General features: G+C 40.4%; 1 protein-coding gene across 1 annotated transcript in view; it reads right to left on the bottom strand.

Moving 5' to 3' along the window:
* The window catches only part of zwilch (zwilch kinetochore protein), a 30,724-nt gene that overhangs the window by 1,277 nt on the left and 15,840 nt on the right, over positions 1–13,607 (bottom strand). Inside the window, 4 exon segments of the mRNA NM_001016216.2 lie at positions 1,721–1,828; positions 11,069–11,187; positions 12,111–12,206; positions 13,287–13,423. Of these exon segments, the coding sequence (NP_001016216.1) occupies positions 1,737–1,828; positions 11,069–11,187; positions 12,111–12,206; positions 13,287–13,423 (444 nt within the window). The 3' untranslated portion in view covers positions 1,721–1,736.

The following is a 13,607-nucleotide window of genomic DNA, read 5'->3' as shown; positions in this document are numbered from 1 at the left end:
AAGAGCAAACAGATTTTTTTAAAATGTATTTTTGAAAATTGATGTGGGGCTAGCCATATTCTTAGTTTCCTAGGTGCCATGTGACCTGTGCTCTGTTACACTTCAGTCTCAGATATCAGATATCATCCCCCTCCCAGCAGCTGATCGGCAGAACAATGGAAAGGCAAAACACCTGTATTACAAAAAATGCACCTATGCCCCACCTAGTGGTAGATATGAGAAGAGCACTTAATAGTAAAAGACTCAGGTCTGGCCATGACCCCTCCAGTTACATTGCATAGGAGAAACAATAAGTTATCTGAAAGCAGTTCTAATGTGTAGCGCTGGCTCCTTCTGAAAGCTCAGACCCAGGCACAATGCACTGAGATGGCGCCTACACACTAATATTTCAACTTAAATTGGATACAATTTTTGGTTCAAGAATACATTTTTAAATGGTAGAATTAATTATTTGCTATGTAAACAGTGTAATTTTGTAGTAAAAACTTCAACATAAAAATCATGACAGAAATGATCTTAGCCCGAGTGCAATGTTTGTCCAACATTTAAGCTCAGCATTTAACCATGTAGGCAACATGGTGGATACTTGTGCGATCAAATATTAACAAAGAACCTTGACAACACACACTACTTGTAACCTTTGTTACAAATTCACAACACATTTGACAATTGCATAGACCCAGCTATGAATCAGTATATGTAATATCAAAAGTCAGAGTTTGGAATAGGAATAATTTTAAGAATTCATGAAATGATTTTGGGATGAGCCACATATGAATTCTGTATTAGAACATCACTTAGAGCGATATAGGAATTTAAATTAGTATGGCTTTCAATTTAATTGGGATGGTTATTCACAAAATGCAAAGATTTTAATCCAATAGTTTGTGAATGAATTGTATTGATTCACAGCTGTACTGATGCATTTTTAAATTAAACTAACTAAATGCAATTTTGAACATAATGTGGATGTGTATTATAGGCAAGGTGTGCCAATTAGAGTTACTTGTCCTAGGTGATTATTTGTCTTTATAGGAATTACAGTTTAGGTTTGGATCTTGACAGCACCACACCAAGTAATTTAGGCTTTTATGCCACTTTAGAGACCAGGGGAAATCTCAGATGTGTGCTTACTAATGTTTCATAAAACTGACCTGATACAGCTTACAATCAAATGTAGCACTGGTTGGTGGCAAACGGGAAGTGCAGGATACTGTGGGCAAGTAAAGTTGGTTCACACACAGCACTGCCTCTGTGTCTGGAAGTAAATGTGCTGCCTGCCTCCCCAGCCACCAGTCTTCCTGCTGCACTGCACACAATGTTATCAAATGGATGTGCTGCACTGCCCCTGGCTAACTGGCAGATAACATGTATGTATGTATGTATGCATGTATAACATACGCTGGGAGGGGAATCTGATCATCTATCAGGCAGCCAGGACTCTAGGTTTTACAGCAACCTTGTAAGGGTTTTTTTTTTTGCTATCTCTCAGTAAGAGTTTGTGTGCTACAATTGTGTACACTCTATATTTGCTCCTGTGTGCTGATCCAAAAACCTTTGTGCGCGTTCACATGAAAAATGTACACTATGACTATAGTGTACAATAGATTATGAGGCCAACTTATGTGACGGTTGTCACACTCCATTGCAGTGATGTTAAGAAGTACAATAAAAGTAAGATCTGAGTTAACTTTCAAAATCCCTTCTGTATACACTGTACCTGGAAAGGAACTCTCTCAGCAGAAGTGCACCTGGCTGCAGCTCACTTGTGTGGGGTAATATACCAGCTCTTCATTATCTCCACTTATTGTCATGTCTATTGGCACATCTGCAGGAAGAATAGCAATGATAAAACTTGCATGCTGATTGCAGCTGTATATCCCAGTCATTTACCAAAACTTGTGCTCAACATTTTGCCTTTCTGGAGAGCATAAACTTACTAATTTACTTAGCTGATTGGTTTATTTAAATGGTATGGGACCCATTATCCAGAATGCTGAATGGGAGATGGGAGATGGCCTTTCCATAATTTGGAACTTTCTGGATAATGGGTCCGATATTTACACTTTTGCTTGCCCAGAAATAAACACAAATCTTCTGGTGTATGTAAACCTACTAGCTACCATGTTATTGCATATGTAGGAAAGATGCACTGAAGCCTGAAGATTATTCCCATAAGGAATCACATTACACTATGCTTGAATACAGGTGATCACAGATTTGTTGTTTTAATAAGCGAAGATTAGATTTATTAACAATGTATGAGTCGGTAGTAAGCAAATTTCTCTTTGGCCTTGGCCTAATAATACTAATTTGGCTCAAACTACTTTACCAAAACCCCACAGCCCGAATTAGGGCCAAATGGACTTCCTCCTCTACCCCATTCTTCCCTCAACAACAGGCACAAGACAGGGATGCCCTCTATCCCCTATTTTATTTGCTTTGGCCATTGAACCACCATATGTATTAGACAATGATTAATCAAATACCAATACCCTTTATATGGAACAACAAACCGCTCAGAGTTGCTTGTACTAAACTTGCTGCCCCACTTGCTTATGAAGGCCTAGCACTTCCACACTTTCAGACTTAATTATTTAGCATCACAAATACACTACCTACACTGGTGATTTGCTCCTCACCCCTACAACTCTAATACTTCTCTACAGGCGTCAACTTTGGCATCTCTTGAGGGTCAAAAGACATATCATCAGGGGGGCGTGGTTTGATGGCTGCCTGAGACAGACGTGTTCTGAACGGGCTCCTGCTCTCGGGGTTTGTATCGCCGATACATTGACTTCCTTTTCACACAATGGGGAAAACGCATAAATCCTCTGGCTCTTCTGCACCCTCAAAAACAAACAACACGAAAAAGGACAAAGAAATAGGTCACTTTTTCAATAAAAACCCTCCGTCACCTGAAACAGACGAAGGATCCAAAATGGCGGACGAGATCCCGGAGTCAGAACACTCTTAGACTCAGTGGATGTTCCCGCCACCACCTCCATAAACAGCGCAGACCTACTGAGCTTGATCACCGCACTGCCACAGAAAGCAGATCTGGCGAAATTGCTGTCCGACATTCAACAAAGCCAACAGCACGAAACCCAGGTAATTCAAGCCGAAATACAAACACTAAATACAAAAGTGGCTGACCTCGAGGAACGCCACATCAACCTTACCCAGACGGTAACTGAAAACTCACATAGACTTACCACACAAGGGTGACATATATTTAACCTACGCCGTCTCTTGGAAGACGCAGAAAACAGGAGTCGCCGCTGCAATCTCCGCATCAGAGGTGTTCCAATAGATGTCGCAAATACTGACTTGCGACAAACTTTAACAGAAACGTTTAACCAACTAATGGGGCGAGATACTGGGACTGATATTCCGATAGATAGAGTACACAGAGTAGCTGCTGGGCGCCCGAACAAACCCAAAGATGTTCTATGCGCATTTCACAGCTTTACAACTAAAGAAACGGTACTACAAAAAGCACGGGAAACTAAAGAACTACACATAAATGGAGAAAGAATTGAAATCTATCAAGACCTATCATATACCACAGTACTACAGCGGCGAATGCTTCGCAATGTACTACAGCTTCTACGAGAAAGAAACATCCCCTATAAATGGGGCTTCCCCTTCCCTTTGCTGGCACACAAAGCAGGGAAAACATACGCCCTTAAAGAACCATCGGATGCCATACTCTTCTCCCGCGGCCTTGACCTCCCACCCTTGGACATCCAAGACTGGAGCAAATTTGTGTACTCAGACGATCCCAGCATGGACTTCACACCTAGACTACAGATCCCGAGAACGGAACCAACCTCTCCAGTACCCGAAACTACAGACCCGGTCTGAAATACTACCAAGCAATAGCTTCGCTAGTGAAAGATTGACATGGGCCCGAAATAGGCCAGAAGACCGACAACAAATACGACCAAAGTGACTCACCTACTACCAGAGAAACTACTTCAGAAAAGACACCTGACCGCGGACACAAAGGTTCACCGACATGTTGTCGCATTACAAAGTTTTTACTTTTACAGAGTTCCACTTATGTTTTAAAGTTACAAAAGTTACAAAATAATACCAAGCAGAAAGAAAACTTACCCACAGCATAAACTATCCCCCCCCCCTTTTTTTTTCCTTTCATCTCTCTCACCTACTTTCTCTTCTCTCTACCAAAATGCCTGCCAGCCTCCTCAGGCCTACCGAACGTTACTTGCAACGCTCCAGGTACACTAAAAGGTTCATTGAAGGGAGGCGGGAGGAATAGAATAATAGACATATGCCAGAAATGTTTAAATACTCCCCCCCATATATGTAAAGACCTATATGTGACTAGCGTTAGATAAGTTACCGATGCTCTCAATGGTTTAATGAATGCTATTTCCAACACTGCATGTTTACTATTAACCTCAGGCCTATTGAATGTTACTTACAACTCTCCAGGTACACTAACAGGTCAATCAAAGGAGAGGCAAGAGGAAATAGAACAACGGAAATATACCAGAAATGTTTATAAGCCCCCCCCCGTATATGTAAAGATTTATATGTGACTAATGTTAAACAAGTTACTAACGTTTTAAATGGTTTACTGAATGTTATTACAATACTGCATGTTTACTATTAACCAACAAAAGAAGAGAAAAGAAGAAATAGGAAAGGGAAAAGCACTAGAAGTATCTCTATGCTCCCCCCCTATATATACAGAAACATCAAACTAAATGATGATAGTACTAGAAATAGTTCTATACTTATCCCCCCCCCTCACCTATATAAAGATACAAACGCAAATAGTACCTAACAAGATATAACTGTCCCTAAATAGGCCCACTGAACACTACCTATAATGCCTCCATGCATACTACTGCCCTATAGAAAGAGAGGACAGAGGCAATGGGAAAAGAGAAAAGTACTGAAAAAGCTAAACCCTGTAAAGATAAGAGTATAGATACCCTTAGCATAAACCACCGAAGTATGATGCTTACCCAACTGAACACCCTCCCCTTGCCCCCCCCCTTTTTTTTTTCTTTATTATTTCCTTATTATTATATAAATATATATATGTACAAAAGCTCTAAGAGAAACAAAAGTATATAACTGTTTAAATAAATGTGCAATGTAATAAGAATATGTACAATTACCGAAAAATGTTACTGATTGTTATGCGTATGGCTATGGTCAGCGGTACAAGGTTTCACTCAATCCCAGTAATATACCATAGTCTAAATCCTCATAATAGGACCGCCCTCACTTACCTTACGATAGTCGGCAATGCATATGCCTAGATACACCACCCCAAGAATGAATCAAGTAAAATACCCACCGCCCCCGGGAGCAGGAGCCCCCCTGGAGCACTTGAAACCTTGGACCTAGCACCAGACCCCCCCCCATATTGGAACGCCGGAGCAGGTTCTACCAGTGTAGTGCTTGCGGCCTACACTAAGTAGTGACGTATTTGTAACCCTTACCTACCCCCCAACCTACCTCTACCTCACCCCCCCACCCCCCCAAAAACACCCCCTCAACCAGCCCAACCCTCACCCCCTCTGGTCGGCTATCCATACAACCTATCAAAACAATTGAAATGTCGTCTACAACAAAATCTAGGAACAAAGTGGACATGTTCAGAATTGTAAGCATTAACGTAAATGGTCTTAATTCCCCGCAAAAACGCATTCTCCTCTCATCTGACCTACAGAAACAAAAAGCCAATGTGGCATTTATTCAAGAAACACACTTTAAAGATGGTTCAACCCCCAGATGGAACAATAGATTGTAAGCTCTACGGGGCAGGGACCTCCTTCATCTTGTGTTTCTGACTCTTATTGCAACTGCACTTTGTATTTATTGTATTTATTGTTGTACTTTGTATTTATCCATTATCTTTAACCCCCCTGTCTGTATTAATGAATTCTACTGTACAGCGCTGCGTACATAAGTAGCGCTTTATAAATAAAGATATACATACATACATACATACTTCCCAGATATATATTACAGTAAACCGCAACCTTCCAAAGTCCACGGGGTAGCAATTGTCCTATCCCGAAACTTTGGATTCACACTAACAGATAAAAAAAGTGATACCCTTGGGAGATACATTTTTATAAAAGGCACATACATGGGGCGCACATACACTTTCGCTAATATTTATCTACCTAACTCTGAACAAGCACTAGAGCTTACCAAAATTATTGATTCTTTACAAACATTCACAGAAGGCACGTTAGAGGCAGGAGGGGATTTTAACCTACCCCTAGACCCAAAACTAGATTGCTCTACCGGCCACTCCAGCATCCCTCCTAAACAATTGATACAATGTAAACAACTCCTCCACTCTATACAACTAATAAATCCCTGGCGTATACTTTACCCCAGAGAGAAAGACTATTCATTTTACTCAAATAGACACAATCTATACTCAAGGATCGACTACATCCTCATATCGCATAACTACTTACACGAAGTGACAAATAGCAAAATACTAACTAGAACATGGTCAGACCACTCAATGATCGTCCTGGAACTACAAACCCCTTACCCAAAAACAAAACACAATACCTGGCGTCTTAATGAGACCCTCCTAAAAGAGGAAGATATTAGGAAAGACTTAACAAACCAGATTGAAAACTATTTCAAAGAAAATTCTAACCTAGATACAACCCCCCTAACATGCTGGGAGGCCCATAAATGTGTAATAAGAGGACACCTCATTAAACATGGAGCTAGACGTAAAAAAGAAAAAGTGAGATTGGACCTTATAAAACAGATCCAACAACTAGAAAACATACACAAAAACACCCATTCCGACCACACACTCCAACAACTAACAGAAGCAAGGAAACTATTAGCCAATAGCCTGAACTATTTCACACAAAAAGCCATTACAGTCTTCCGTCATAAACTATACGAGCACGGAGACAAATGTGGCAGACTACTCGCCCAAGTCCTAAAACAAAAACAAAATCAAAACTATATACCTTCCATAAAAATAAAAAATGGAACAACTGCCCATATCACAGAACAAATTACCAAAACTTTTGAAACATTCTATAGCAACTTATATCAGCTACCAGATGAATCCACCAATACCCGCTCCGATTATAAGAAACGTCTCACAGAATTTCTCCAATCATCCCACCTTAAACATATACAAACAATAGACATAGAAGCACTAGAATCCAATATAACCCTGGAAGAACTTGAAACAGCTTTAAAAACAACCCCTACAGGCAAATCACCAGGACCGGATGGATACACCACCCTCTACTACAAAACATTCAAAGATAAATTACTCCCACACATGCTCAAAGCCTTTCAAGACATACAAAAAGGATCCCAGTTTAACAGTCACTCACTAGAAGCCCATATTAGCCTAATACTAAAACCTGGGAAAAATCCCCAAGACCCCGGAAGCTACAGACCCATTTCCTTAATAAATGGAGACGTCAAACTACTCGCAAAAATCCTCTCCAATAGACTAAAAAATATACTACATGGAATAATAGATCCGGAACAAGTGGGTTTCACACCAGGAAGAGAAGGGAGAGACAATACCAATAGATTAATAAACATCCTACATATGGCTAAAAAACAAAACACCAAACTAATGCTGCTATCAACAGACGCAGAAAAAGCTTTTGATAGGGTAAATTGGACATACATGTTCGCATGCCTACAACACATTGAACTTGGCCCTAAAATAATAAAATGGATACAAGCATTATACAATAACCCATCCGCCCGAATACGAGTAAATAGAACTCTGTCTAATTATATAAAGATCCAAAACGGCACGCGACAAGGATGCCCGTTATCCCCAACATTATTTATTATAGCATTAGAACGACTTCTATGTCATACCCGCTTAAACCCTGATATACGAGGCGTAACAATAGCCAACCGTCACCACAAAATAGCAGCATACGCAGACGACCTGCTATTCTTCATCACCCAACCCATCATATCCATCCCGGTGCTTAACCAACTACTAATAAATTTCGGATACCGTAGCAACTTCAAAATAAACTTCACAAAATCCATGGCCTTAAATATATCACTCACACCACAGACTATACAGGCCCTATCTCAAAACTTCCCATACAAATGGGCCTCCCACACCTTAACATATTTAGGCATAAAAATTTCTAAAGACTACGAAAATTGGGCACTGAACAACCTAAAAAGCCTCCTAACATCCATTAAAAAAGACCTAGACAACTGGCTAAATAAACCCCTTTCATGGTTTGGACGGATGAATGTCATCAAAATGAACATAATACCTAAGATACTATACATATTCCAAACCCTCCCCCTACACATCCCAGAATCTATATTAGAATCAATCCAAGCTACTCTCACTAAATTTATATGGCAGGGCAAAAAACCCAGACTTCGCTACAAAACACTAACAAAAGACAAAATACAAGGAGGAGTATCGCTACCCTACTGTAAAAAATACTACTTAGCCTCTGTACTGGGACGTATCATTGACTGGTCACACCAAGCTGTGGATTGCTATAGAGCAACAATCAACACATAGCTACTTAATACATCTTCCTTGGCTAGATAAAAGATACAGAAGAATCAGATATACAGACCATCCTTTACTAATGAATACTCTTGCAATCTGGGATAAATGCCGCCTAAAATATAAACTTACGCAATATCCATCTCCCCTCCTGCCACTTATCAATAACCCAGCCTTTCCCGCAGGTCAACAACCAAATTACTTTGCCCACTGGCTGATAGAAGAAAACTTGCAACTGATCCACTTTATGGACAAGGGAGAATTCATAGATAAACAGAAATTACAAGCAACCAAACCATTTTCAACTATAGACCATCTGAAATACGCACAGATAAAACATTACTATCAAAGCCTGGAAGGTACACCTACACTGGGTAGACCTCTATCCTCCTTTGAAACATTAACTGCCACGACATTACCACCCACACATACCATCTCCCAACTATATAAAACTCTCAGACAAGCCTATATATACGCAAAACCTGGGTTTCTTGAATCCTGGTCTAAAGATACTGGCATACAGTTCCAGGAAAAACAATTCAGCAATTTAATGAACAAATTACTTAAAAGCTCCAGATGCAGTAAAATTCAAGAAACAAATTACAAAATTGCCACAAGATGGTACTATACCCCATCTAAACTAAAAATAATCTATAAGCATACCAGCGATGTCTGCTGGAGATGCAACAAAGAAAAAGGCTCACTGCTACACATATTCTGGACGTGTCCACTTATCCAAACCTATTGGGAAAACATCAGAAAAGCAATACACCATATCAAAAATATTGACATACCCAACACCCCTGAATATATCCTACTATTCCACATTGATAAACCATTGTCTACCTTTAAAAATTCACTTGAACCGCATCTACTAAACGCAGCTAAATTACTGATACCACAAAGATGGAAACGAACCGATATTCCAACACTACAGGATTGGTACAAGAAAGTGGAAGAAATACATACATTCGAAGAAATGTCTCTCCCATCTCCGGAGCATTACAATGCCTATAGCACAACCTGGTTCCACTGGCTAACATTTAAAGAATCGGACTTCTACAAACAATCTACAATCTAGCCCGCCAGAAGGATACCCCTTCTCCCTCCTCGCCTCCTCCCCCCCCTCCTTGCCTCCCTCTCTATTCCCCCTCCTCATGGTTACAAATATTGTATAACTCAAACGAACCCAATTTGTAAGAAGTAGACATGTACCCCCCTTCTTTTCTCTGTCTCCCTACTTGTTACTAAAATCAATAAAAATTTATATTGGAAAAAAAAAAAAAAAAAAGACATATCATCATTACCAACAACACTCTTAACTCCACACAAGGCCTGGGACCATGGCACTCAGATTACTGGGAGATGAAGAAGACAGAAGATAATATCTCGCCTGCATGTACATCAGGCTGGTGCCTAACATTTTGGCAACCCCCCGTGATTCAATATTTCCTTCCCCTTTAAAGCAGTCTGTGAATGCCAAAGATGCGCATTCTGGAATCAAACTTTAGCTCCAAATGTCCATACATAGTTACATAGTTACATAGTTACATAGGGTTGAAAAAAGACCATTGTCCATCAAGTTCAACCCATCCGAGTAAACCCAGCACACAACCTATACTAACCAATCTATACACTCACATACATAAACTATATATATACAACCAGTAATACTAACTGTAGATATTAGTATCACAATAGCCTTGGATATTCTGCTTGTTCAAAAACTCATCCAGGCCCCTCTTAAAGGCATTAACAGAGTCTGCCATTACCACATCACTAGGAAGGGCATTCCACAGCCTCACTGCCCTCACTGTGAAAAACCACCTACGCTGCTTCAAATGGAAGCTCTGTTCCTCTAATCTATAGGGGTGACCTCTGGTGCGCTGATTGTTTTTATGGGAAAAAAGAACATCCCCCAACTGCCTATAATCCCCTCTAATGTACTTGTACAGAGTAATCATGTCCCCTCGCAAGCGCCTCTTTTCCAGAGAAAACAACCCCAACCTCGACAGTCTAACCTCATAGCTTAAATCTTCCATCCCCTTTACCAGTTTAGTTGCACGTCTCTGCACTCTCTCCAGCTCATTAATATCCTTCTTAAGGACTGGAGCCCAAAACTGCACTGCATACTCAAGGTGAGGCCTTACCAGGGACCTATAAAGCGGCAAAAATATGTTCTCATCCCTTGAGTCAATGCCCTTTTTTATACAAGACAGCACTTTATTTGCTGTAGTAGCCACAGAATGACACTGCCTGGAATTAGACAACTTGTGATCTACAAAAACCCCTAGATCCTTCTCCATTAAGGATGCCCCCAACACACTACCATTCAGTAGATAGTTTGCGTTTATATTATTCCTACCAAAGTGCATAACTTTGCACTTGTCAACATTGAACCTCATTTTCCAGTTTGCTGCCCAGTTTTCCAATTTTGTCAAATCGCTCTGCAAAGCGGCAGCATCCTGCATGGAACTTATAGTTTTGCACAATTTAGTGTCATCAGCAAAAATAGAAACATACCTGGGACAGCAAAAGAAACGTGATCCACAGGCCTTCTGGAGGTCAGCTGCCAGGTGGTTTTGACTTCCTTCTGCCCATGCCCACTGATGATCTCTACTCGCCAGGTCTGTGGGTGTGAACTGTAAAAAAGGCAGATAGCCAATCATGATACAGTGCCAAACCACTGTATTTAATTATTGTGAATGACACTGGTAAGATATCTTTGCAGTGTTGGACAAACCAAGTTATTTCAAATGACAGAGTCAGTACTAAGGGAAATGCAAAAACAACTTATCTTCTTGAGTTATTTAATTTTACTTAAATGTTCTATCACCCAAACTCCTGTCTAGTTGTTAGCTGGCCTTGAACAAATCTGTGGTCTGAATGCAGACTGGAGGGAATGTGAGGGATAAAAGAAAAGGATAAATCATAAAAAACAGATACAATATAAGTTAACCTCAAAATCATTGTACTAGAGTCAGTATCCCTAGCATAGCGATTTTCAGACCTCAAGCTTCATTTGTGGTTTGAGCTTTTTGGATTAAAGAAGAAGGAAAGGCTAAATCCGTGGGGGTGTCAAATGTTAGGGACCCCCTGGGACTGGCACAGTTAAGTCGTTTTTCCATTCTAATGAGCATGAGTGAAGAAGCAGGAAGAAGAAGTAAAGCTTGCTTGCATTCACCCTGGCCAGCGCAGTTTTCTCCTAACAGGAGCACCGTCCGGGGGTTTCAGGTAAGCAATTGCAATCACTGGGGGGGGTACCTAACATTTTGGCATCCCCAGTGATTTAACCTTTCCTTCTCCTTTAAGCCATCCTGTTACAGTTCCTTGAACATTATAATTACAACAAATAAATATTTATCCTGAATGGCTTTTGGCCTTGGCTTCCCGAAAAGCCTCACAGTTTCCGAACCTAAACCCTTGCAACCAAAATTGGGAGAGGCAGAAAAGAATGGAATAAGTATTGTAAGATAATGAGAGCACATAATGAATACACTAGTCCTTAGTGGGTGTATATTGTGTTAACAATTGTAGAGACCAGAGATCTGGACAAGGGACTCACTTCTGGTAGAAAGTGCTGATGACACTTGGTCGGATTGGAAGCTGAAACACATGCTGCTCATTCCAAGGGTTTTCCTTGTAGTATTTTAAACAAGACCTGGCCATGAAATAACCAATGGAAAAATATTTAATGTACCATCATGCAAAAAGATCCTCTCATAAACAATGACTGATAAGTACACTCACTCTTTATTTTAAAGGACATGTAAACCCTATGTTTTTCTACCATGTATATAAGTTGGGCATATCTCCCCCACCCAAACTGCATCACATTTTTCTAAAACAAATAGCAGCTTTCACCTGGCAGCCATATTCTCTCTGACACAAACATGTTTCTTCAGCATAGTGCACTGCTAGAGCAGAGTTTCTATGGAAACCAGTGATGCCATCTCTACATTGGCTGCTAGACTGGAGGTCTTGTTTAGTAACTGAAGAACTGAGCATGCTTAGTAACCAACAGCCAAAGTAAATTCCTAAGAAGGGGGCCGAGTGGGTTAGAGGAGGAAAAGGATTAAGCTAATTAAGTAATTAAAGGTATGCTGCAGCCTAAAGGTGGCCATACACATAGCAATTTTGATCTTTTGTGCAGTCTGCACTGACATTCAGTGCCGAATTGTCAGTTATGGAGGTAGAGACAATAGGATTTCTACCTCCTTCTGCCGATTCAGCCCTGAACGTACATTTTGCTCGGGCGCCATTGCCAAATCTTTGAACCTGGCCGATCGATGAGTCGACCGATATCCGCAGCCTTTTACGATATTGGTCACCTTGTCAAGCCGCCATACACGCACCAAATATCGTATGAAACAAGGTTTCGTACAAAATCATCGGTGCGTGTATGGCCAGCTTTACTATTAACCTATTAACACCCCGGCAGGTATTTAAATATTTTAAAGAGGCTGTTCACTGATTATTTTTTTCTGTGGGAGTTTACATGTCCTTTAAGGGATAATGTCATAGAAAAGGCCTGTTATGCTGATGTCTGGTGAAATGCTGCCTGTAAACTACATTTTAGTTTAAGGGTGATCAAGTAGAAAATAATTGTGCAATCTAATAACATCCTATACAGAGCTAACTTTTCCATGATTAGGTGTTAAGTAGATACATTCTGAAAATGTAGCAGGCCTGCCTGGAGGACTGCAGCTCTCACTCTTGTTGATTGTTGGGAACAACTCACTGTGTGAGAGGAAACAGGTTTTCATGGCCAAGGCTCAGGAAGGCATTGCACACCACAACCACCTCCAGCATGTGATGCAGTTTCTTCACACGTTGCACCTGCTCCTGTAAGTCAACTGATGTGCAAATGAAGTAATCCTGAAAGACAAGAGGGCATATGAAGCACCTTTTCATCAATACCAAACAACTGTAGTGATGTTTTATTCTAAAGCTTATTGGAATTGATAAAGACAACATTAAAGAGTAATTTAACCCCTAGGTGACAGCAGGTCAATTTCTCACAATGAAAAAAAGAGAAAAGAAAATTATTGTCAAAATAAAA

Source organism: Xenopus tropicalis, chromosome 3 (genome assembly GCF_000004195.4).
Source record: "Xenopus tropicalis strain Nigerian chromosome 3, UCB_Xtro_10.0, whole genome shotgun sequence".
Taxonomy (NCBI): Eukaryota; Metazoa; Chordata; class Amphibia; order Anura; family Pipidae; genus Xenopus; species Xenopus tropicalis.
Note: the sequence above shows the minus strand (reverse complement) of the source record. Positions and strands in the feature narration are given on the sequence as shown.